At 43.4% G+C, this 24613-nt stretch overlaps 2 protein-coding genes across 7 annotated transcripts in view; one reads left to right on the forward strand and one right to left on the reverse strand.

Moving 5' to 3' along the window:
- ECT2 (epithelial cell transforming 2) overlaps positions 1-4376 on the reverse strand; it is a 30532-nt gene extending 26156 nt beyond the window's left edge. For 2 of the 6 annotated variants that reach the window (XM_077184144.1, XM_077184139.1), the window contains exons 1-2: positions 3111-4376; positions 440-1668 (exon numbers count right to left, since the gene is read on the reverse strand). The gene's annotated coding sequence lies outside the window, so the exon portion shown is untranslated. Of the gene's footprint in view, positions 1-228; positions 359-439 lie in introns of those variants that run through there. The other 4 variants (XM_077184141.1, XM_077184140.1, XM_077184142.1 and 1 more) reach the window with 4 other exon arrangements.
- A 402-nt stretch (positions 4377-4778) lies between these two features.
- Positions 4779-23975, forward strand: NCEH1 (neutral cholesterol ester hydrolase 1). The gene is made up of 5 exons (XM_054639568.2): positions 4779-5107; positions 13595-13823; positions 15686-15755; positions 17693-17864; positions 19242-23975. Exons 1-5 carry the CDS (start codon positions 4970-4972, stop codon positions 19857-19859), a joined length of 1227 nt encoding a protein of 408 aa, XP_054495543.1. The 5' UTR covers positions 4779-4969; the 3' UTR covers positions 19860-23975.
- The last annotated feature ends 638 nt before the right edge of the window (positions 23976-24613 follow it).

Consider the following 24613-nt stretch of genomic DNA (forward strand, 5'->3'; position numbering starts at 1 on the left):
CAGGGAGGTGGCCCAGGACAGGACAGGACAGGACAGGACGAGGGGCCGCCGCCGCCTCAAGAGCCAGCAGGTGCTGCCGGGCCCGGGGCTCCGCCCTGCCCAAGGAGCGCGGTCGGCGGCCTCAGGAGCCCCAGGACAGCGCCAGGGCCCGGAGCCCCCACAGGAGCCCGACACACCGGCTCTGCACCGGGCGAGCCGCCCGTACCCCCAGCCCCGGTGCCCCCTCACCGCCGGTGCCGCCCGCCGCCATCCGCCATCAGCGGCCGCCGCCAATTCAAAAAGCGAGCCGCCGCACCCACACCGCCGCCCATTGGCTGCCGACCCCACCGCCCCGCTGTAAGTCGCCCCCTCATTCGCCACGGTCGCGAGATGCCCCGCCCACTTGCCCTTCCTTTTCGGCAGCACTGCGCCTTTGTCCCTTTCGGATTGGTCAATGCACCTGCCACTCAGACGGAGAGCGCTCCCATTGGCTGTGAGATGTTTCCTGGGCAGACGCACAGCGCTTGTTGCGGTACCGAGCGCAGGTCGCTGAGTGGGCGGGGGGAGGAACTCTGCGCTGATTGGCTCTCAGGAGGGGCATGCTCTGCGCTGATTGGCTGCCGCGGGGTTTGAACGCTCGCAACGGCCGCGCCCAGGGACCCGGATGGAGCGGGCGGGGCGCTGCCCTCACGGCCCCGGGTGCAGCCGCCTTCCATAGCAACCCAGGGGACCTGGAGAAAACTGCTGTGGTTACCGCAAAAACATTTATGCTGCTAATAAGTAAAAAAAGAATATCGGTGTGCGTCTCTTGTAGTGAGTTTCAGAATAATCAATTCGTCAGAAACAGGAGCTGCCGGGAAAATACGACTGGTCAAGGTGAAAATCAAGGTGACTCCACGGCAGCAGCCCCGAAATAAATTATGCCAAATGTTTAAACTGTCCTTTTATTTTTAATTTTCCCTGATATTAAAGCTTACTGGTACGGAAAGGAATTCTGTCTTAGGGGCTCAGCATCCTGGAACCTCATTTAGCACAATGTTTCACTGCAGATGTAAACTCCCAATGTAAAAACAGAGATATATTTTCTATTTCTAGAATGTTCTGATATCTGCCAAATTGAGTTCTTAGATTGTCTGAATTTTTTTTATGCAACAATTTTTTTCCAGTTTAGGCTTTTTCAAGACTGATCCAGCAGCTGTAAAAGCCCATTGATGTTTTATGGTTTGAAAGAAAAACGAAATAGGAAAAGCATAGGGAAATGATAATGGGTGTTGTTTATATGGATTTAGATTTGTTGATGAGGTACACAGAAATTAGGACTATTTTCCTGAGGAAAATATTTCAGAATAACAGCCTGGAAAACAAGGAGGTCACTTCAATGTTGACACTTGTGTCCAATTATTACACAATTACACAAGCCCTACAATTACTTTATTTCATATTGATTAATTTGAATGATAACTTACAGTCAAAATCCACCCTTACCTGAGGTCCTTTTGTCACCCTCGAGTACCCACCTGGGCCATCGTTTTGCAGTTCTAGGCCAGGCCAACTTTCAATGGATTTTCCACTGCACACTCTTAAATAAAAGTCCTGTTCAGCCAGGTTCCCCCACACCTGGAACCATGGGCCAGGTTTCTCCTAGCTTTGCAACAAGTTCTGCAGTACAGGAGTCAATAGTACTTGTTTCTGGAAAAGATATTGGTGATTGCACATTGATTTTCACTTAACATCAAAATCTTAAAAAAATAATAAAGTCTGTATAAAATGTTGTGCTTGCAAAGACAGGAGAGCCATATTTATTTGGACAGGGGATTAAGAGGTAATAAGAGGCATCACTTATCCGATAGAGGTTTTAAAAATAATATAATCAATACCCGAACATTCAGTCATAAATAGAGGGTCCCTGTGAATTTGGGAGTGACTTGATTTAGCCATTTTTACAATATACTTGCAAATCCAGAATTACAAGCTGATAAAGCAGTTTGGTTATTCTGGTGAACCTGGAGTCCCAGGAACAGAATGTAGACAGATTTTAGGTAATAATGGTTAAATTGTGGGGTTTTTGGTAAAGAAGTGCACTTATCCTCTCTAAAGATTAATACAGGACTGATGACAAAATAATTACTATTCTTCAGCTGTCTGACATTTAAACATCAAAGTGCTTTTCTTATAAAAGCCTCTGAAATAGAAACACCCATTATTTTGTGTTCTGTAAAATGCAACATGCAGCTGAAACCTGCCCTTCCTTCCAGTTAAGTAGGCATCAGTAATCCAGGAGCATAACATTTATTTTATAGTCAAATACCTTCTTCAAGCAGTGACACCCACAGGGAGAGAGTTTCAGGAGATTAAATCATTAAATAAATCCTGACACGCCGCCTGGGTGAGAGCAGGGATCTCATACCGGTGGCAAAGGACAAGGAGGCCACACTGGAAAAGCTGATGGAACCCCAGGAGCCCAAGGAGACCTTGGTGCCCCCTTGGTGCCCTGTTTTCCCAGGAATTTGGGGTCCAGCACCTCTTCCTTGGCGTCAGGGTGTGAGTTTACAGAGGTAAACTTCTGGCCCTGAGATGTCTTGCAATCATCCTGGGGTTTCATTTATCTCTTTTACATTTTTTTAAACAAAGTAATCTGTCTCAAACCACAGTGGTTTGTTGTTGGTTTGGTTTGGTTTTTTTTCAATCAAGTGAAAATCAACTGAATTTTCTTTTCAATCAACTGAGCCATTCAGTTTAGCCAGAGCAGCAGTTTTGAAAACATGAGGAAGGGGAGAGATCAAGCACCAGATGTATGTGAGGGGTCAGTGGAAGAATGAGAAACCTCAGAAAAATCCCATCCAACCTTTTTTATCCCCACTTTGTGGAGATAAGTAGCTGAGAGAGGAGTGGGGCTCAGTTTTGCTGGAGGTTTGGGAACAGTGAGTGTTGTTGAAGAGATGGGTACCAATTATTACAATCAGGATGCTGGGTGGGGGATTCAGGGGCAGGGGCAGGGAAAGCAAAGGAACAGGGTATGCAGAGCAAGGGAGGCAGGGGAGCAGGGCACAAGGTGAAGGAGAAGGTGTGAGCACAAAATAACACAGAAAGGCACAACTTTGTATAAAAATCTGGAAACCTTGGGGACTTACCCTGTGCTGCTTTCTTGGCAAAGCTTGTTTCTTCCCTTCTGTAGTCTACCCAAATGGACTGTGAAAACCACAGAAAATCCATCTGCTGTTGTTATTAGAAAAGGTTAAAGATGCTTGAGGGGCTGACTTTCTTGCTTATTCCAGAAACATTCTTCTGCAACCTTTAGAATCAGCAAGGTGGTACTTCAGTTCCAGGAAAGCTTGACTAAAAACTGACCTTTTCATTTGTAGAAACGTAATTTTTTTATATTACGTTTTCATGTCAACTTTTAAAGGAAAGTTGTGCTTTCCAGGACTCTATTTATATTTCCATGTGATTTTTAGTATTATGAATTCCTTTTTAATTATAGTCAGTGTTAAGTTTGGTGCTCATTCTTTTTTTTTTTTCTGCACTGGATTCATCATGTACGCAAATCTGGCTATTTAAATAAATATTTTAATTTGCTGACGATAGGACTGTGACTAAGTAATTACTTGTGTAAAGGCTGAACTCTTTAGAGTCTGATTTAAAAAATCTATTTAAATTCTTTTTCTGTCTTAGGCACAAGAAATATTTCTGTGTTAAACCAAAATTTGTTACTGACCCACGGTAAAAAAATGAAAACCCCAACAAACTCCTAGTCCAAAACAAAATTACAAAATAAACGTACCTTAAACAAATAATATCTCTGGAATCATTTTGTGATGTGCTAAATGGGAAGCAGTATGGTTTCTTCAGGTAAAATAAGGGTTTCCCTGAGTTTCTGGAAACACCTTGAATCTGAGATCCTCTCTAACTGACTTGAATTGATCCAACCTTCATTGTTGCAACCTTCATCTCACCTCTTCAGCCTCTGGGCTCATTGGAGAAGGGCCAACCCTACCTGAACATTGATATTCCTGTTCTCTGCTGGCAAAGAGCTGCCACCGCACGCACCTGCTGCTGCTGCAACCCTAAATATGAAAATCAAGGCCAGCTCTGACAGGCCTTGGAGCAGCTTGGTCTAGTGGAAGGTGTCCCTGTCCATGGCAGGGAGTTTGGAATGAGATGGTCTTTAAGGTCCTTGCAACCCAAACCATTCAGCAATTCCGTGAAACTGGTGGGGTTTGGTTGTGGGTCGGGCTGGCTGCTGCCAGGTCAGCCCCACAGAACCACTCAGCCTGAGGTGGGCAAAACGTTTGGGTGTGGGTACAGGGGTCAGGTGTAGGCACGGGGTGCCAGCAGTGGGTGTGGGGTGTCAGCAGTGGGTATGGGGTGCCAGCAGTGGGTATGGGGTGCCAGCAGCGGGTGTGGCGTGTCAGCAGTGGGTACGGGGTGCCACCAGTGGGTACGGGGTGCCAGCAGTGGGTACGGGGTGTCAGCAGTGGGTATGGGGTGCCAGCAGCGGGTGTGGGGTGTCAGCAGTGGGTGTGGGGTGTCAGCAGTGGGTATGGGGTGCCACCAGTGGGTACGGGGTGCCAGCAGTGGGTACGGGGTGTCAGCAGTGGGTACGGGGTGCCACCAGTGGGTACGGGGTGCCAGGAGGCAGCACGGCAGATGTGGATGCCTTTGTTGGCCGAGAGCGCGATGGAGGAGCTCCGTCATCCCGCGCCTCGTGTGTCCGCACAGCCCCTTCCCCCGCGGCCCCGCGCCCGGCCCGGGCAGCCCCGGGCGGGTGCGACGCTCCGGGGCGGCGGTCCCCGAGCACGCCCGGCCGCGGGGCGGGCGCGGCGGCTCCGCGGGGCGGCGCCGGGCGGGCTCTGGGCTCGGCTCGGGCCGGGCACACGGCCGGCGGCCCGGGAGGAAGCGCCGGGACTTCCTCCGGGGGAGGCCGGCCCGGGGGCGGTGCGCGCCCCGCGGGGAGCGCGGCGAGGCGGCCGCACACGGCGCGGAGGAGGCGATGCGGGCCGCCTGGCTGCTGCTGCCGGCGCTGGCCGCCCTGTCCGCCTACTATGTGTACCTGCCGCTGCCCGGCTCCGTGTCCGACCCCTGGAAGCTGATGCTGCTGGATGCCACCTTCCGGGCGGTGCAGCAGACGGTAAGGCGGCCCCGGCACCCCGGCGCTGGGGAGGCTGGCGGACAGCCCCCGCGCCGGCACCGGAGGCGGTCGGGAGCGCGGTAACGGTGCCGGCCCGGGGCATCGGCGCAGCGGGAGCGGCCCCCGCACAGCCCTCCCGGCCCGGCCCCCCGCGCTGCCTTGTGGCTGGGGAGCGCCCGGGTCGGTGACATCGCGTGTGCGGCGGGCCGGAGCTGGGCCGGTCCCGCAGCACCGGGTGATCCCGCATGCAGGAGGGGAAGCGGGCTCATGTCCCTCTGTGACTGCGACAGCGGCAGCGCCGCGCAGGACAGCCCCGGGTGTCGCCTCTGTCCGTCTGTCCGTCCGTCCGTCCGTCCGTCCGTCCGGCGAGAGCCGCTCGGAGCCTCCGGCTGCCAGCGCTGCCCGGGGCTCCCGGCACAGCCTCACTGGTGTGCGAATTGCCGGCTCTTGGTCAGGAAAAAAGAATGAGGGGGTTTAATCTGATCCCTGTGCCTTAGGGAAAGAGGACATTGGAAGCTCTTTCAAATGTTAAACTGTCTTGATTTGGAGTCTTGTTACTAAAGAAAACTCTCTGGATGCTTGCTTTTTGTCACAGAGCAGTTGTCACTTAATGATTTCTCCCTTATTTTCTGCCAGCGTTTTTGTGCTGACATGAAACAGAAAAGAGATGGCAAATTTTCTGATAATGACTTCATCTCTGAAGTTTGTTTTCTTCTTATATTATCCAGTCTTTCACAAGGACTGATCAGTTATAGACAGGACTGATGTAAGGCAGAGTGTATGTGAAAACTGAAAGTTATTTTGATTTAAATTTCAGTTTACTGGATTGTTTTGAAATGTGCAAAAGCTTGTATTTTGAGCAGATGATGATCCCTTCAAAAAGGGATTTAATGAGTTAGTGGACAGAGGGCTAATAGATGGACTAGGTGGGAATGTACCTGCTACATTCTTAATGCAGTAATGGTGAGTAGTGGGAAGCATGAGGACAGTGAACCCCATACAGTGTCCAAACTTTTGTATTCTGTCTGAATAGCTTCTCTGGTTGTCACCTTTGGAGACAGAGCCTGGGACTAAATGGATCACTCATCTGATTCCCTGGGACATCTTATGGTCCAATTGTATAGCTGAATCAAGGCGTGCCTCTAGGTTGAAATGATAAAACCTGTTTGCTGTACAGATAAAACCTGGTCACTTGCATGTCCTCCTGTATGAGAGGAAAATTATGCTATAGTTTAAATTCTGCAGGAAAATCTATGGCTTGACATTCACTTGCTCCATGTTTTAACTCAAATGACGGAACTGCAGGTGCTCAGCTCGCCCAAATTCATTGGTAGGTAGGGACAGAAGGGCCATGGTGCCTGCAAAACACAGTGTCATGGTTTGTCCAGGAACACCTGAATCAAGGCCAGAACTGCTGGCTCAAGGAGACCTAACTTTAGAAAATGGTGTGACTGTGGCTGTGTATATGTATATTGCTGCTGCCTCAGCTAAACATTCAGTTTGTTGATGTGGTATGTTGGGTTGGAGATGTATTCTGGTGCCTCTAGCTTGGAGGCTGAGGAGTATCTCTTTTTGAGATATTCTAGAGGTCATAGTCCCAGGAGGAGCTGGCAGGACCAAGCCTGGTGGGTGCCAGCTGGAGCAGGCTAGTGGCAGGACTGAGATGCCCACATCTGCCCCACTCTCTGAGGCAGGGAAGACTTTGTTAGGGGAAAGTGGGCATTTCTTAGTTGTATACATCTCTGGCCTTAGAAATAAAAACTTCAGTAGTGAGAAAAACCACTAAGCAAGTAACAGTCCCTGTAACATCACTTGCAAAAAACAAAGGGACAAGTGAGTTTTACCCAGAAGCATGAAGGAGGTGAGTTGTTAGAGGGGCCCCAGCCATACAACAGGTGAGCCTTGGGGCGCTGGTTGCTGGAGAGAAAAAGGAGCTTTCCAAGGGTTCAGAAGCCTTTCTAACACTGAGGCAGCACAGTTGGGAATAAAGGACTGTCATTAGGAAGGAACTCTTGTGAACCAAAGGTAGAATTGTAAAAGTTAAGCTTGTGTATTTACTTTGTTAGGCAGCTTTTGTGTGTATATATATATAAAATAAAGTGTATGTCCTTTTCCAGAGGTCAGCTTCCTCTTTCTCTATCAGCTATTTCAAGGCCAAATGGTTTAACATTTCTCTCGGTGGGACTGCTGAACTTTCACCCACTTCTGAATGTATTTCAGCTTGCTGTTTATTACTTTGCTTTATAGGTCTGATAGCTGACAGAAATACCTTTCTAATTTTAAAATCTCTGAAATGTATTTCTTCCTCACAAATTTAATGTGCTTCAAATAAATTAATTGTCTTTTGCTTATTTTGAAATGGATTTGTTAAGATTCTGATGATTAAGTGTGACCATTTCTTATTAGGGATAATGTGTTTATTTGCTCAGTGCATTAATAATCACTGTGAATAAAACACAATAGGGCTGTCACTGGCTTCCAGTGTACTAATGATAAGGTTTTTACATTTGCATGTAGAGTTTTGTCCCATGCAGCTATAAATTTCTTTACAAGCTTGGGACTGAGTCAGTCCCTGGCTCAGTGTGAGAATCCAACACTCACACATAATCAGGTGGTTTAAAACGTGTGTAGCGTTTATAGGGCAGTTTCTTTAAGCAGGTTTCAAAACGTACTACAGAAGGGAACTGATACTATTAAAGTATCAGTTTAAGTCTTAAACTGGGAGGAACAGAGGTAGGGAGAGCTGGAGTGCTTATCTGAGGTCACAAAAATTCCAGTGGAGGAGCTGAAAACTGAGATGACTTTCCAGAGCCTTGTTGCTGTGCCCTCTCTAATGCCCTGTGCTGCTCTGGAAAGAAAACAGAGAAACTGAGACTTTAATGATATTAATGAATTGATGTGAAAATGCTTACCTAAGAAAGGGTAACTTGCACATCACCTGTCTCAAAATGGAGCATGGTAACATTTTTACACGAAACTGATATAACACAATTTGAGATTAGAAATTAAAAACTTGTATACGTACATATATATATACAGGTACATCAGAACTCAGCTTCACTGAAATTTGGGAAGCCACAGAAAGTTAATTACAGGATTGAGCCATAGATTTAACATCATTTTTTCACTATTTACAAGTGTCTAGAGCAGCAATTCATAATTCTGCTGTAACAGCAGTATTGATAACAGGCATTTTGACTTCTTCCTCTAACCACTCTCCCTCAGAAGAGGAAAGAGAGCAGCACATGTTTATTCAAGTCCTTTGAAATAAGTTATTTCTGATCACCACTATCAAGACACTTGCTATTCTGGTGCATGGCAAAGAAAGAGGAATTTTTTTGGAATTGGGACAGCTGTTAGCAAAGGTTTGGAAGGATAAATAGGTTGGCATAGGGGCCATAAGATAGATGTATATGGAAGAAGGCAGGCAGCTGTACAGGGCAGAAAACTTCTCATCAGCCTTTGTGCTTCTTCTCCACTCACTTTTGGAATAAAATGAACCATGGGATATCAACATTCAGGAGTAAAGAAAACAGTTGACATTCTTTCTAGCATTTTAATTTCTCTCTACCCACATATTTCAGAGTGTGTAACTTGTGGACAGATGTAAGTCATAGTTGTAGGCAGTGCAGTAAGTTGTTGGTGGTTCTGGATGCAAGAACAGATTAGAATTGATTTACAGTAAAACAGGTTTTTAGTTATGGAAGGTAGGTCGCACAGCACTGGCACCTGAGCAGAAACTGAACCACACTGTAAGTCCTGCTTGCAGGAACAGGTAACTTATGTTGCTATAAAAGCAGATCATCATGATTGAATAGGTACATGAGCAAAATCTTACATTAAAACATAATTAGATTTTATTTCTAATTAATAAACTGAAAAAGCAGTCTTCCTGGTTTCTTTTTATTTCTAAAGGCAATTCATAAAACTAAGAGCACTTGTCTTTGAAAATTGTCTTATCTAATAGTATTAAAAAGACATGTTCTTTACTGGGCAACAAGACACTTGCATTGAGAAATCTTTTTGTAAAATCACCCTTAAGCAGGCTAAATTGCCCAAGATGCACCCAAAACAATCTGTTCCACATACAGCTAAATGTGAAAATGATCATGTTTATTTTTCACTAATTTGTTACAGACTACAGACATTGTCGTTGGCACTTTGGCCTGTAATGTTTATAGAAAGTGTCCTTTTCAAAGCAGTGCCAGAACTGACTATAGTGTCTGTGTCTTTTAAGGTAGGAAGTTGAGTTTTAGACAGTTCAGCCTGGCAGTTCCAGCATCGTTACTCAGTTGAGTCATGAGTGAGATTTGGCTGGCTCCCAAGTAGTGCTGGATGTGAAAAGAGCCTTAGCTGCTTGCCCAGTTCCTGGTGCCCCCAGAGTGTGAAAGGTCGGTGCAGGACCTTGGTTCTGCCCTCTGGGAGGGCACTGGAGGCAGCAGCTGATGCCTCTGGAGGGTGGTGCCTTTGTGCCTTTCTGCCTCATGACCTGTCGCAATCATTCCGGGCTAAAGGGCAGAGCCAGGCTTAGCCCAGGAAGTCATCTGAGGACAGAGTCCCAGTGTGCTGAGTGCAGTTAGAGGTTACTGGACATTTGCAACAAAAACTTTTGGGTTACTTTTTTGCAATAGAGAGCAGATGATGAGAATGGAATTCAAGTCCTTGAGGGATGTGAGTTTCTTCATTACATTATCAGCTGAGGAGCCGGTAGAAGAATCCATGTAATTCAGGGACAGATATTGGTGGTTAAAGGTGAAGTAATGGTGCCTCACTGGTGCAGTACTTTGTTCATTCTGCCCTGACTCCTTTCTTGATTTACTGAAAAATTTCTCCTACATCAATGAAATCTTTCAGTACCTGGTACCCCACATCAAAGAGTTTACCAGAAGGAAAGTGCCAGTCTTGAACAGTTCAGTCCCTTGGGAGTGCCTTCATGGTCCTTACCTTAAAATTTCAGTCATGGGAATGTCCTGGCAAAATAAAAGGAGATTTTGCTGCAGTGGAAAAACTTGCAGCTATGACCCAGAGCGAGCAATGTGCTTATGCCTGTAGCTAGCATGGCAGTTCTGGGCCAGTTGCCCACGGGCTTTTTATTTTTATACTATCTCCTCTTTCTTTCCTGTAGTCTCTTTACTCTTCCCCCTTTTCCTTATGCTTTCTCTTCCTTTCCGCTAGCTTTTAGTATTGCAGCACTGTCTGCTCTCCCTTTTAAGCAGAGAACATTCTCTTCTCTCTTCTCTTCTCTTCTCTTCTCTTCTCTTCTCTTCTCTTCTCTTCTCTTCTCTTCTCTTCTCTTCTCTTCTCTTCTCTTCTCTTCTCTTCTCTTCTCTTCTCTTCTCTTCTCTTCTCTTTCTCATCCACACATACACATAATCCCCAAATATTTTGAAGTGTTACATTTTATAACCTGCAGCAGCCCTGCAGGTTGTAACTGGGAGGGAGGTAAAAACCACAGCTACCAGCAAAGATCAAACCCAGTATTGCTCACATAAGACAAGCTGTTCCAGGTTTATCCCAGATTCAGGGTGATCCAGCTGCTGCCAAAAGAGCTGGCATCCTTTCTCCTGCTCCTCCTTCCTGCCTTGGGCTATCAGGAAGGTGACACGACTGAAGTTTGGTGTTCCTCTGGCTCTGCTGCGTTTGTATTTAACTGGTGCAGCAAGATCATGCTCCGAGGCTTCTGGGGGCACCACAAGAAAGCTGCCAGGGAAGAACGGGCATCAGGATGGGCAGGGCTGTCCTTTGAGTGGCAAGGTACTCCTAGAGGAGAGTTGGCCAACCACACCTTCTGCCAGGAGTATTAGTACAAATTGCTAAGATATGATAGGTATTTTTTTTTAATATTTAGAGAGAAGATGAGAAGAAATTTATTTGGGAGAACTTTGGACAAGACTGGCTCTTTGCCAGCAAAAAGTGCAATCCTGATGCCTTGTAAATAACCAGCCAATAGGCTGATTAGGCAGATTGACTAACAAAGAATCTATCTGATAAATGCTTGGCAGAAAAACTACCTGTGCCTGACAAATAATTAGGACTGTTGCCTCTGTGTGCTGATGTGGAAAGCATCTCTTCCAGGTTTCTGGATTCTTGGAAAGCGTGGTCTATTCTAGGAGCAATAGGCATGAAAAAAGGGCATGGTAGGCTGCAGATGGGCAGGGTTCTTTGTGGTTTGAAGAACTGGGCAAAACACTTCTTGGTAAATACCCCTAACTAGCCTTGAAAACAAAACATTCCTGACTGCGGGGAACATGTGGTAATCTTGTCTACAGAGAATGCAAACTAAAGTGGGAGAAAACAAAAACGAGATGTCTATTGCAGCACAGCCAGGCTAAATAAAATCTACAAAAACATTCTTTTCTTGAGCAGTATTTTTAAGACTGCTCCGCAGTGCTTACCTCCCCTGGGAACTTCCACAGGGCCCAGAGAGGATCAGACCTTCATGTGGTTACATCAGTGGCAGCCAAACAAGTTGTGTGCCAGATTATTAATAGATGTATTGCTCTTCAGATTTCAAACTAGTCCTGGGGTCTCCTGTGGGAATTTTAAGTAATGGTGGGAGAAAAACATGGGCTGAAACTCAGAGATGCAAATAGCCTTGAGAATTCAGCATTTCTTCCTGCCAGGTGGATATTTTGTGTTTCTTCTCCCAGAGAAAAAGACTTGCAGTTTGAAGAAATTTGTCCCGTCCAAAAACCAGCAAACAGTTTAAAATTTGGATTCCTACCAAACCATCTCAGCAGGGTAATGTTAGCACAGGTTAAAGCAAGAAAATAAAGTACTTTTTTTTAATTCTTGTTTTGGAAATGTATTTCTCTCCCAGGTCACATAACAGCCCATTGTATTTGGTGTAAAGTTTGGAGGGGTTTAAATATCAAATTTGTCTTTTTTTCTACAGCAGTCTGCAGTGAGAGCTGTGCAGGGCTTTTCCCGTACAGAACCTGGATGAAAGCAAATACTTCAATTTTTTTTTAACATTCAAACTAATTAGGACAGAGAAAAAAATTACATGTAAGAGATTGTGGCTGTAAGATCTTCTTTGGAAGAGAGAATGCTGAGTGCTTCAAAGCTTGCTTTTATTCTGGAGGGGTGTGTGTGCAGATTTTGTTCAGATTAAACTGGCAACTATCTGTTCTTCAGCAGGTGAAAGTGGTTCAACCAGTACCTGGGTGACCCTGCTCACTCTGTGTCAGCATCTTCAATTCTTTGTAGCAGATTACACTGCACTAGTGGGACTGGCAGAATTCACACTGCAAAGTGGGCATGTGTAGAAAAGCCCTGTACAACAGGACACCTCTTCTTGTTCCAAGTATTTGGTACCTGGACGTAAAATAAAAGGTCCCAGCTGACAGTTTTCCTGGTGGCAGTGTTCCCACAGATATATGTTAAATATATGTGTTAATTTTACTTCCCAACTCCATTGCCTTACCTGAGAAACTTGTACAAAAGGCCTCACTGGTTATCCAGTTTCTGAGCTCAAAGGTGAAAGACCTCCACTACTTTTTCCTTTCAAATGGTCACTCTGGGCACTGTAGTCCCTGTGGTCATTTGGCTGCCCTTTTGCCACCCCTGTGCACCATCCAGGGCATGGGAACAGGTATGCACTACACATAGTGAGCAGGTCATGTGTGGGGAGCAGGTCATGACCATTTCAAAGTGGAGGAGTGCCTTGAATCCCAGCAGTGGTCGCTGAGAGAAACAAGTTTCTAATTCAGTCAGGGCAAAATTTTTTAAATAAACTGAAATAAAAGTCCTGCATAGCTGAAGGGGATAAAATCTGTCTCCTTTTACCATAAGGAGACAGAAAGATCAGATCATTCTTCAATTTCATAGTGTTTTAGTCACATAAAAAAGTAACACACTTGAGTCTCTGGGGTTGGAAAAAGGTGTCATTAACCTCCTGTTGTTCTTGACTGGTGTTTCAGATCCTTCCCAGTTCTGCAGGTAAACACAGCACAAGCCAAAAAACACCATTATATTCCTTTAAGAAGGTTCCCGTTTCCAAATTTCTTTGCAGCCCTTGGGAACTTTTCTTAATTTGGAAGTAGAAAGACTTATGCTTTGCAGTGGAACAAGAGAAATAATCTGCATTTTTGATACTTTTCCACCAAAAAGCATTGCCTGTGTAGTATTGCCCTCTGGTGGCACCAGTCTGAGGAGCTTCATAGGTCCCCCCTAGTGGAACATGAGGGTTGTTCCCTTCCGAGGTGCCTTTGAGAGGATCCGAGTGTTTGTTCATGGCTGTGATCCACGAAGTGCTTATAGTTTAATTTTATTTTTCCACATCAAATCTTCTATGGGCAGCTTTTTGTTTTAATACAGCTTTAAAAACATTAGAGGTTCTTGATAAAATTTCATTTTCCAGTGAATATTGTAAAAGAATCATGTAGGACCTGCCCTTTGAATGCGGTTGTATTACACATCAAGGTGGGTAGAGTATGATATGCTCTGAAGTAACAGAAATTTCCTTTCTTCTTTTCCCCCCACTAGTGTCACCTGATTCACTATCTGAGACTCAGCCATCACCTGATAGTTCTGAATTATTTGATTTGCACCTTTGACAAGCTGAAGTCTGTCTCCTCTGAAGACATTAAAATCACGGATGCAGTTTTTGATGGCGTGGAAGTGAGAGTGTTTGAACCTCCTGCCAAGGGAGATGAAAGCCTCAAGCGCAGCGTTGTTTACATCCACGGAGGGGGCTGGGCCTTGGCAAGTGCAAGTAGGTGTCTGACAGTAATTAAATAGCATTTCAGTCTGCTTTTCTCCTAGCAGGAAAAGCCACAAGCTCGTTTTCCTGCCAGGAATGGCAGTTTTGCTAAGATGTACCTGAATTCAGTAGTGACTGTCTCCACTCTCGTGGATCAAGTCTAAGGAGAGAGACAGAAAAATATCATGAACACACAGCAGAAGTGCATCTCTTATCTGCATGTGAGCTGTAAAAGGACTAAAAGGGTAATTTTTTTACATCCTAAGAGGGAAAAATAGCTTATTGATTAAATTTCTGTGATGCCTGGGTGGGCTGCTTAGGCCAGTCCCTCACTTTCTGAGGTAATGTGCAAAAACCAGTTCTTGGTGATCAGGTTCCAGTGGCTACATAGAAGGAAATTACGTGGGTTTGTCCCATTTTCAGAGAATAATTAGCAGAAGACGGAGCTGATCTACACTGCATGCAACAGCCTTGCTAATGTTTGGTTCTTAAATAACACCTACCTGGGAATACACACTGCTGAGCACAGACAGGAGGAGTGTGAGGGAAACAGGCAGAGGTTTGTTCCTCTTTGGGTTCTTCCATAGGGACTACAACCACCACTAGCATAATTACATTGAAATGTACAATGCTGTTTACTCCGTTAACCTGGAAGCCACAAGCATGATGGGGGAAGTGAGGTACAGCTATAGGCACTGATAAGGTAACCACTGATTGCTTCTACGTTGTACAGGAGGAAAACAGCCTTGGGACACAAAGGGTTTGTGGCTCCTGTGGCTGCTCTGAGATCCAGATCTCCCTTTTCCTTCCCCATTGTTCCCATGACATCCTGTAGTCCATAAAGCCCTGATTCTGCAGCTTCCTCTACAGACAAAGAACATCAGTGGACTTTTACAAAATGATACAAAACACAGACTGTACTGATTGCATTTGGGCTCTGGATGTACAAGTCATTTAGACTATGATTTAGGTTCCTAAATAACTTTAAAATGTGGCCTTCACATGCCTTTGGAAATTCCAGTCTCTTTGTCCTGTAGCAGTAAACATTTACTCCTCTTCCTACAGAGGAATTCTGCTTTGAGATGGATTTTCTTAGACCTGCCTAAAGGATATTTGTTAACCTCCTGCCTGTATCATTTATTCTGTAATAGTTTGCATATGACTCTTGTGGTGCAAAAGTTTATATTAAATTGCTGCACTTTGTTAGGATGATTATAGCTGGGTTTGTCAGATGTATTCCTGAGTCCAAGGTGCAGAAGTTAATGACACAATTGCTACACCTAAATGTTAATTTCTAAGATTGGATACTTTAGAAAACGTTTCATGTCCTAGTATATTTTATAGTACTGGGAACCAACAATTAAGTAACCAGAAAGGAACAAAATTAAAGATAATCAGTCCTCTCATAAATAGGATAGCTGTGATTAATCCTCCCTTAAATGAGTAGCTCAGCTGACATTAATAGGGCAACTCATTTGAATTAAAGCAATGCTTGCTATAATAAAATGAACCAGAGAGTGACTCACAACAGTAATCCTCTCTGGATGTAAATGCCCCCAGACCACTATGTGCCTTAGGTTTTGGCCAACTGAGAAAATTGTGATAGGTGGGTGAAATGACGTGTCTGAAGTCACCAACAAATAGATGAGGAAAGGCATTAGACTGCAGGATTCTGAAATTGTGATGAATTACCTTCCTTCTGCTGGAAGGAGTATGGATTTGGTACTTGAGCAGTTGTGGGCTGATCTCATTTATCATTTAATTTGCTAGTAAAATCTGATGATGTGTGATAGCTGTTTGTTTTCTGAGAAAGCTTAATGACAGCTTTGTGACTATTGACTCACTGTCCCTAACACCATGTCCTTCTCTTCCAGGAACAAGCCTTTACAACAATCTCTGCAGAATCATGGCTGAATCTCTGAACGCTGTTGTTGTCTCTGTTGAGTGAGTAATCTAAAACTGATCAAGTGGTTTTAAGGTATTAGAAATCTGTAACATAGTTCTTTAGCTTCTCCTTCCATAGTGGCTTCTCTATAAGGCTGTAACTTGGACAGTAATTTTCTATACTAGCCTGATACCTTTATTCTTTTAAAATTAAAACAAATTGGAGTAGTATCAGAAATTCATTTGTTTTCTAATTATTTTAGAATACACTGTGAGGTCTGGCAGTTTCCTGCTGCTCTTGCAATCTCCCACTGTTCCAGTCCTCTCTTTTAAGCCTTGTGCTTCCTTCAAGAGCAGAAGACTGCCAGACAATAGAGAAGCAGGGCTGCTTTTTTAACATGTTGAACAATTCCAAGGCAAACAAACCTCTTGATTAGCTAAATACATTACCTTGATGACTCCAGCTTGATTGGTACTGTTCCCATCTTTATTGTCAGCTTCAATATTTTCTTTTTTAAACCCAAACACTTGATAAAATTACTCAAGTTTCCCACCTGCAGTTCATTACATACCAAGCTTTGGGATCTAATTGCAACTTAATTATATGGAGTTGATGTTACTCATTTAATGCTTATTATAGTGTACTTTAAAGGATTGGGGGGGTGGGTTTATTTTTTCTTACTGTTTTGTTTTTTTGTTATTAGAAACAAGGAAAACTACAAAAGCAGCTGTTGGTTATTCCAGACAAGCAGCAATCACAATATTGAAAAGTTTCTTATTATTCCCTTTCTGATTTATGCTGGTGTCATTCTGTCTATTGCTCTGAGTCACTATTACCTCTTTTCCTTAATCATTACATCCTTCAGTCAAGGGGTGTGTATTCAATTAGCCAAGTCTAATTGGATGCCTTGTTGGTCTGATTGCACATCTCACTTTCACAATCTATTTTACTGTTAATCTAGTTTACTGTTTTGCAAGGAGCTCCCAAAGGACACCCTCAGATTCCTGTATATACAAGATACAGATTGCTTTCTGACATCAGGTCAAAATTGGAGTTTGAAAGTTGAAATCTTAAGTTTAAAATTTATTCTGCATATGAAACTTTTTTAGCTTACAATCTAAAGATGTTTTGAGTCAGAGACTGAATTTTGGTTGGCTAGGCTCTGCTGAGAAAGTGTAAAATCTGTAGTTTGAAAAGCTGAAAACTTTGCTTTGTACCATAAGGCCCAGTAACAACTCTTGGATATCAGATTATTCAGTAAATACAAACAGATTTCTCCTGTTATTTAGAAGCTGAGGAAGCATCATGTGTGGGATTCAGCTGCTGCATCTTCCTGGCAGCTGTTTGCTTTCTGTGCCTCCATCCCCCACCTGCCCAATGGGTGTATTTCTGTTCCTCTCCTTGATACAGGAAAGGAATTATGGCATCTGTTGCACTGGAGAAAATTAGCATTGCTTAATTTCTTGGCTATTGTTCATTTCATGGCACAGAGGGATAGCAAGGTTTATTCTCTCCTGACATCAGTAAAAATTTGAGAAGCAGAAGTGCTTAGGCATTTGGCTCAGCCAAACAGGAATGTGTTGGGTATGTATGATTTACTCACCCTCATCCTTGTTAAGGTGGGAATTTGGATCAAAACCAGGCAGGGTGGAATGACTCTCTTGCCAAGGGTGTCTTAACTATTGATTTTTACAATGCATGATGAAACCCTCCATTGTAAATTCTAGGAAAGTGCTGCACAATTTTATACTATCTTGGTATTATTCACATTTAGTAGGTTCATTTTAAGTTTTCCAAATTAGAACATTAATTATAAGATTAGGTCTTACATATGTATTACACACCTCCTACTTCTTCTGTCCTATTTGTCCTAATGAAATACTTATTTCCAGTAAGGGTTATCTGGTATCACCTGTAAATCCTAAAGGAGAGGTACAATAACACCAGTACAATAAGGCAGAGGTAAGAATTGTTTCTCGTCCCTTTCCTTGTGCAGATACAGGCTGGTGCCCGAGGTGTGCTTCCCCGAGCAGTACCACGATGCTCTTCGTGCAACAAAGCATTTCCTGCAGCCTGATGTCTTGGCTGAGTATTCAGTGGACCCCAGTCGAATTGCAATCTCTGGGGACAGTGCAGGAGGGAATTTGGCAGCTGCTGTGTGCCAGCAGGTAAACATCCACTGAGTGTTGTGTGTTGCACTTCTGCAGTCCAGCCCAGAGAGGCTGTTGGTGCTTGTGGTGCACCATCACAAGGTGATGTGCCACGCCTGAAAACAGAATGGTAGAAAGCCAGCATCTGTTCATTTTCCTTCTGTAAAGCGACTCAGTCACTGTATGAATCACATAGGTTGTGATGTGTTGTTACAGTCACAAGTTGTTATGGACCAGAGTTTAAGAGCAAGTAGATAAATGACTTTTTTTCAACCTATTTTGCTGCTGAACTCCTTGTTTTTCCAAGTAGTCATAATTTCTTAATACAGTTACCTATTTTTAGATAATTGTCTCTGGGAATATGCTTTTATTTCTTTCAAATACAAATGAAGGACAAAATATACAGTAAATGGAGCTTAATTCTTCTGTTAAATTGTTTTCCTGTAGCATTTTGCACTTTTAAGGAAATTTCTTTTGTGTATCTGCAGTTTAAATGTAATCTGAACTTGATCTAGTAAAGAGTTTAAAGGAGACCTGAGGCAAGTAATATTTTTCACAGTTGAATGAAATATTATTATTACTAGCATATTTCCATAACCATTAGTGATAAGAAAGCAGATACCATGTCCAGACAACTAATTATCATAACAACCTTGCAATATTGAATTAGGGTGGAAAAATTAATAAGAGACAATTACAATAAAAACTTCAATATTGAGGACTGATAAAGATGATAGCACCACGTTTTGGAAAGAGCATTCCTAATTCGATTTCCTGATGCATAATTCTTTTTAAACCAGATGAGACACGATGGGGCACTGGGTATCTTGTGTAGGAGATGAAACAAAGAGTTTGCTGACTATTCCAGTAAGGCAGTCAGGAGGCACTAAATTTGTCATTGGTAGACTTAAATCAAATGCAGGTGAAGTCAGACTCAGGGAGGTGCTTCTGCACCAGGTGAGTCTTTGCTAGAAGAAATTGTGGATGCCAGCAATCTGCATTGGCTAAAAAAACACAATTAGATCAATTCATGGAAGAAAAATCCATTAAAAGCTCTTAAAAGCAAGAGTAGCTCCTTTGATTCAGGAAATCCTGCTGTTCAGCTGGGCACTGTGTTAGAGAAATGCCACTTTACACATTTTTTTCTTCTTACTCCTTCAATAAACTCGTGTCACTGATTTCTGGTGGGAACAGGATGCTGGATCTGCCTGAATGGCCACCTTACAAGAGGAGAAAAAGATCAGGAATATACTTCAGGCAAAACAACCACATTACTTATATAAGAGCAGAATTCACTCTAAAACTGTCAAATGAATGTTTGCTCTCCTAAAGTTCCACATTGATACATGTTTACCTTCTTCATAACCTTAATTCCATCCTGTGTTTTTCGCACAGCTTAGCAAAGATGAGGATTTGCCTGTCAGACCGAAACTGCAGGCCTTGATTTACCCAGTCCTCCAGGCCTTTGACTTCAACACGCCCTCCTACCAGCAGAACATGAACATGCCCGTGCTCCCTCGCTACGTCATGATCAACTACTGGATCGATTACATCAACGGCAACTACGACCTGGCTCACGAGCTGCTCATCAACAACCACACCGCGCTCAACGTGGGCCGGGCCCTGTCCTTCCGCGCGCGCCTCAACTGGACCTCCCTGCTGCCTCCCTCCTTCAAGAAGAACTACAAGCCCGTGGTGCAGAGCACGGGCACGGCGGCCATCGTGGAGCGGCTGCCGGCGCTGCTGGACGTGCGGGCGGTGCCGCTGCTGGCGGACGACGCCACGCTGGCGCGGCAGCCGCGCACCTACATGCTGACCTGCGAGAACGACGTGCTGCGCGACGACGGCGCCATGTACGCCGCGCGCCTGGAGCGCGCCGGCGTGCCCGTCACCCTCGACCACTTCCACGACTGCTTCCACGGCTGCATGATCTTCACCGTGTGGCCCACGGATTTCTCGGCCGGCGTGCAGACCAGGAACAGCTACATCAAGTGGCTGGATGAGAACCTGTGAAGGGTGGGCGCGTGGCTGCGGTGGCTGTTCTGGCGGAAGAGTAAACAATCAAAAAGTGCACTTTGCTGAATTCTGACTTCACTCTTCAGCTGCAGACCACTAACTGCAGCATTTTCTAGCTCCATTGGCCTTGCCCAGTAAAGAATTTCGAGCAGTATTTTTTTTCCAAACCACTCTTTTTTCCACTTTGTCCCAGATGACTACTGCCAAACATGAACACGTGTTGAGAAGGGAGATCAGGATTCCTGCAAGATTTTTGCCTGGCTGCAACTTTCAAGCTTTGACTCTAAATTAGGTACAAAGGCCCTGGCTTTGAAGTGATGTGAGATAAATCCTAAGATCTACATCTACTTCTGAATATGTAAAAAACGTGAGCTAGTTTACAGCAGTGTTAAGCATCTGATGTCACAGTGATAGCCTTGGGCAGCAGGGCCATGAATTTGAATGACAAGCATGGATTTAGGTGTTGGCTTTTTGCCATAGACAAACAGCTCATTTAAATTTTTAAAAATATTTTTTGAAAAAGCTCTTCTAGGCAGTTAAAATAATGCTAGATGAGTCTTAGCTAAACCTGTAATTCAGCTTTGGAATTTGGTATTTACTACCTTTTAATAAATATATTTTTAAAAGGTACAGGACTAAAGATATTTTCAATATAAAGTATGATAGCATACACACAAATAGATAAGATAAAATATTACGTGCAGCAGCAGAATCCCGGTTTCCTGTGTGAGTGACCTTCAAAGCTGACTACTTATTTGGCTAAAGAATGTGACTTCACCTGTGTTTAAAGCCTCAGTTGTATGATCTACTTACAGAAAATACTGACCTAACTACAAATAGTCTGCTGTGTGGTTTGCACTAATGTTTGTAATTAATAGTAGAAGTTTTTGTTCATTAACTTTTCTTTTGTGTTTGTAGTTTTTATTGTATTTCCTGCTTCGTGAAAGGAGGAAGGCAAGCAAATACAAGTGGGCTCCAGTCTATACAGAAGATTTAATTCTGAGCTTTGCAGCTGAGCTTTGTCTGTCTTGTAGACTGCTCTAGGTAAGATGATCTCACTACTGGGCAGCAAGTCTGTGCAGTTTGAGCCAGTCTGTAAAGTTCAGACAGGCAGGACAGGGGAGAGAAACTACTTTGTGACTGTCTGTTGTCCAGGCTGCTCACAGCTTGCCGAAATGAAGGTGGTGTCAAAAGCCCATAGAATCAGAGGAGAGAGTGGGAGATTAAATTCATCCTCAGCTTTACCACAGACTTCCTGTGGATCCCCAGGAGAACAGGGTCATCTCCTTACACCCCACTTCTGCAAGGGAGGCAGTAATTTCCTACCTCACAATGGAGCTGTGAAGCTGAATTCTCAAGCGTAGGTGTAGCACACGATGGGAATGTGACTGCAGGCACTCAGCAGCTCCCATGGCTTTTGACTTTCCATCCTTCTCCAAGAGCTGGCTCAGAGCAGCCTGTCTCACATCAGGGATGCTGCTGGGCTTGGGTCCTGCTGAGCAGTTTGCTCCCTTCTGTCCTGGTTCAGGAACCCTAAGGTGAGGCTTCTTAGCCCTTGGAGATCATGACAAAGGCTATTTCATTAAAGCATTCCTTACAGCAGGATTCTGAAAAGATCTTCAAAAAGCCCCATCAGGTTCTGATAGATCAAACTGCCTTCTGACATTTAAAACATATACAGAGCAGTCCCCTTTCACTGGGATTTAAATTAAATAGGAGAATGGCTTTGCTGAATCACTGCTTCCTGGAAACACCAGGTTTTAACGTGGTTGTGTGTTTTAAGAAAAACCATTAATGAGACAAGGCCTGGATGTCAGCTCAGTCATGCAGGCCAAAACTCATTCTCAGCATAGTTCACACGGAGATCACAAGGCAAAGCTTTTTCAGCAGTGGCCCAGATTCTTCTTCCATTTAGCATTTACAAAGACTTGGTGGAATTAGAGCAACCAAATGACAATCTGAATCAGAATAGATTTTGATCAAGAAACCCAATTAACACTGCAGAGGAATTAAAACTTTTTATCTGGATTTAAACCCTTTCCTCCTTTTCCCCATAAATACAACTTCATAGATTGTGTGCTTTGAACAGACAGCAACCAAAGTTATATCCATTCAAAAGACAAGTTACTACTCTGCCCCAGAGTCCTTTCCCTTTATATGGAGACAGCTACTACATTTACCTGACTTTAAACTATGACTAAAATATAGTAAAAAAAAAAAAAAATCACTGTACTGAGTTACTGAGTTATAACAGGCTTCTTCCTGAATTTACTGCTTAAAGAGTAAACCCATGTCAGAAAAGAAAAAATTTATATCTGCTCACTGTCATTAGTATAATATGTAGATATACTATGATTAAAAATCATAGTATAACTGTGGTACTGGAATAAAATGGTTAATATTCCTAAAAATCTTATAATATTTAGTTTTCCTGAGAGTTTTCTGCAAAGCTTTAGCTCAATGTTTGTTTATACCTAAGTTATACATATCTGTTACGAATCTAAAATATAATTGCTGCTGTTTTTTTTTTTTAACTAAATTGAAAGGGAGAGCTGGAATATATATACACATATATATATATTCCTGGAGTGGGTTGTAAATTTCCTTCATGCACTGATGCACACTGAAGTCTTGGCACAAGAAATAAGTAAGTTTATAACTGGAGTGAACGTGTTTACGAAGCCGTCAGCAGCCTGGTGCGATGGCCGGGATCTCAGCACCACGTGGATGTGATGCCCACTGTTAACTACTTCTGTCAAAGCATCTGGACTACTTTGATCTTGCAGCCATGTGGTTTAATACCTGAGAGCTGCAGAGGTACCTGAGGGATCCTACAACATGCAAAAAAAGAGGTCTGAGTTCCAGCTCTGAAAAGCCAGAGAGCTGTCTTTTTAAATTCAGTGTAACCCTTGAACTGAGTTAGTCCCAGCCCAGCTTTCCTCCTTCTGTGCTTTGGTCTCCTTTGCACGCAGTCCCCAAGTCCCAAATTGAAAGTTCAGGGTTGTTTCCAGCTGTGTTGCTACAAACTCCTAGGAGCTGACTCAGGGTTACAGAAGGCAGATCCCTGGTAGCAAGGGATTAAGATTAATCCGTATTACAACACCTGGATTTGCTGTTGTGTTTTCGCACATCCCCAGGTGTTTCCTTGCATTCATCTTGCACCTTCATCCCTTGGTTATTTCACAAAGCAGTTTAGGACATGATGTAGGATCAGAGCAAGTGTTTGTAGCAATATTTCACCTGTGCATGGTAGAGTCTTTTCAGAGAAGATGTTCAATAAATTTGTTTTCTTATCATGATCTTGGCTTTTGTAGGTAGCTTTTCTTCCCCTTCTACGATTAAACCCTATCCCTCTATTGCAAAAATATCTTGTTCCTGATGGCTATCAAAGCATTCAGAAGACAGCTTTTAAAAAAAAAAAGCAAAATCAACTTGCATAACAGAATCTATACTCATTCTTATCCTGCTTTCATAGACTTGAGAACTATATTAGTGAGTCCCCCGTATTTTGGCTAATATTTGCAGGAATAGATGGAGATTGTGTCTCCTTGGCTGAGGATCTCTTAAAGTATGGGTGTTCAACATTTCTGGAAGCCCCGGCCTCTTTCAAGAGGTTTCATGATGCATAAAAATCACAAATAAGAATTTCATAACCTTCATCTAAGTAATTTCAGAACTGCATTCCCAGTCAAAGCAGAAAGGCCCTTGTGAGTTTTAACACTTACAAACTAAATAGAAATATTTCCTCTTTAAAACAATATTTTGTAATATTTGGGCCTCTATATTTTTTAATCTCTTACCAAACTGTAGTAGAAACTTTTAAAATAAAAATACTGGAAGCAGGTAAACTTGAGTTAAACCTTTTAAGCTGCTATGATCTGTAACAATGATATTGTTAAAAAATTCCAATACCAGTTGGTTTAATGTTCTCATATTTATGATGTTCAAAAGCCCAACATACAACATACTTGATGTGAATGCATTCAATACCTTATGCATGAGTGGTTTTTGCTTTTTGTCCCAGAGCAGGGGAAAGATTTGTAAGATCTCATTACCAAGTGTAATTTGAGATGTGCTATCAAAATGAAGAACAAATAAATAAAGTGAAATATACCTGTGATTTATTTTATTTTTCCCAGGACCACTGGTTTTGTATTTCTGAGCATTTCCAGTCTGATTTTTGATTGTTTTTAAGGCAGGAGACTTCTGTGTGTCTGTGGGCTGTGAGGGTCACCTCCTTGTACTTCATTTCTGCCAGATGATTAATGGTGACCACATCTGCTGGTGCTGAAGAGTGGACAAACCTGCACTGCTGCTGCTGTTCTTCTTCAAGATAAACAGCAGAAGTCACATTCTCCATTCTGATGTACAAACACATTTTTATGTGTTTATAGGTTATGTGTATGTTTGAAATTTGGTTTAACCAACAAAAGTCCAGGTTCCTTTTTTATTCCTGTTTGCCTTCCTTTCACATTCTTTTTTTGCTGACCTGCAATCCATTTTCTGCCCCAGTTCTCTCATTTATTGATCATTGCAGCATTGCTTTTGAAATATCCTAATGTGGGGAGTTTTCCATTTTGTCCAGCAGGCTCCTGTGCCTTTCACAGAATACAAAGCCTTTCTTCTGATGAAAAAAAAAAGTGGTGGGGAAAAAATGCTTCAAAGGGCTTGCAACCCTATTTTTTAAGCTAGCAAGAGTCATACTCCTCCTTGCATGAAATTGAATGCATTAAAAACAGTCTGGGCCACAT

The sequence above is a fragment of the Agelaius phoeniceus genome, chromosome 10 (genome assembly GCF_051311805.1).
Source record: "Agelaius phoeniceus isolate bAgePho1 chromosome 10, bAgePho1.hap1, whole genome shotgun sequence".
Lineage (NCBI taxonomy): Eukaryota > Metazoa > Chordata > Aves > Passeriformes > Icteridae > Agelaius > Agelaius phoeniceus.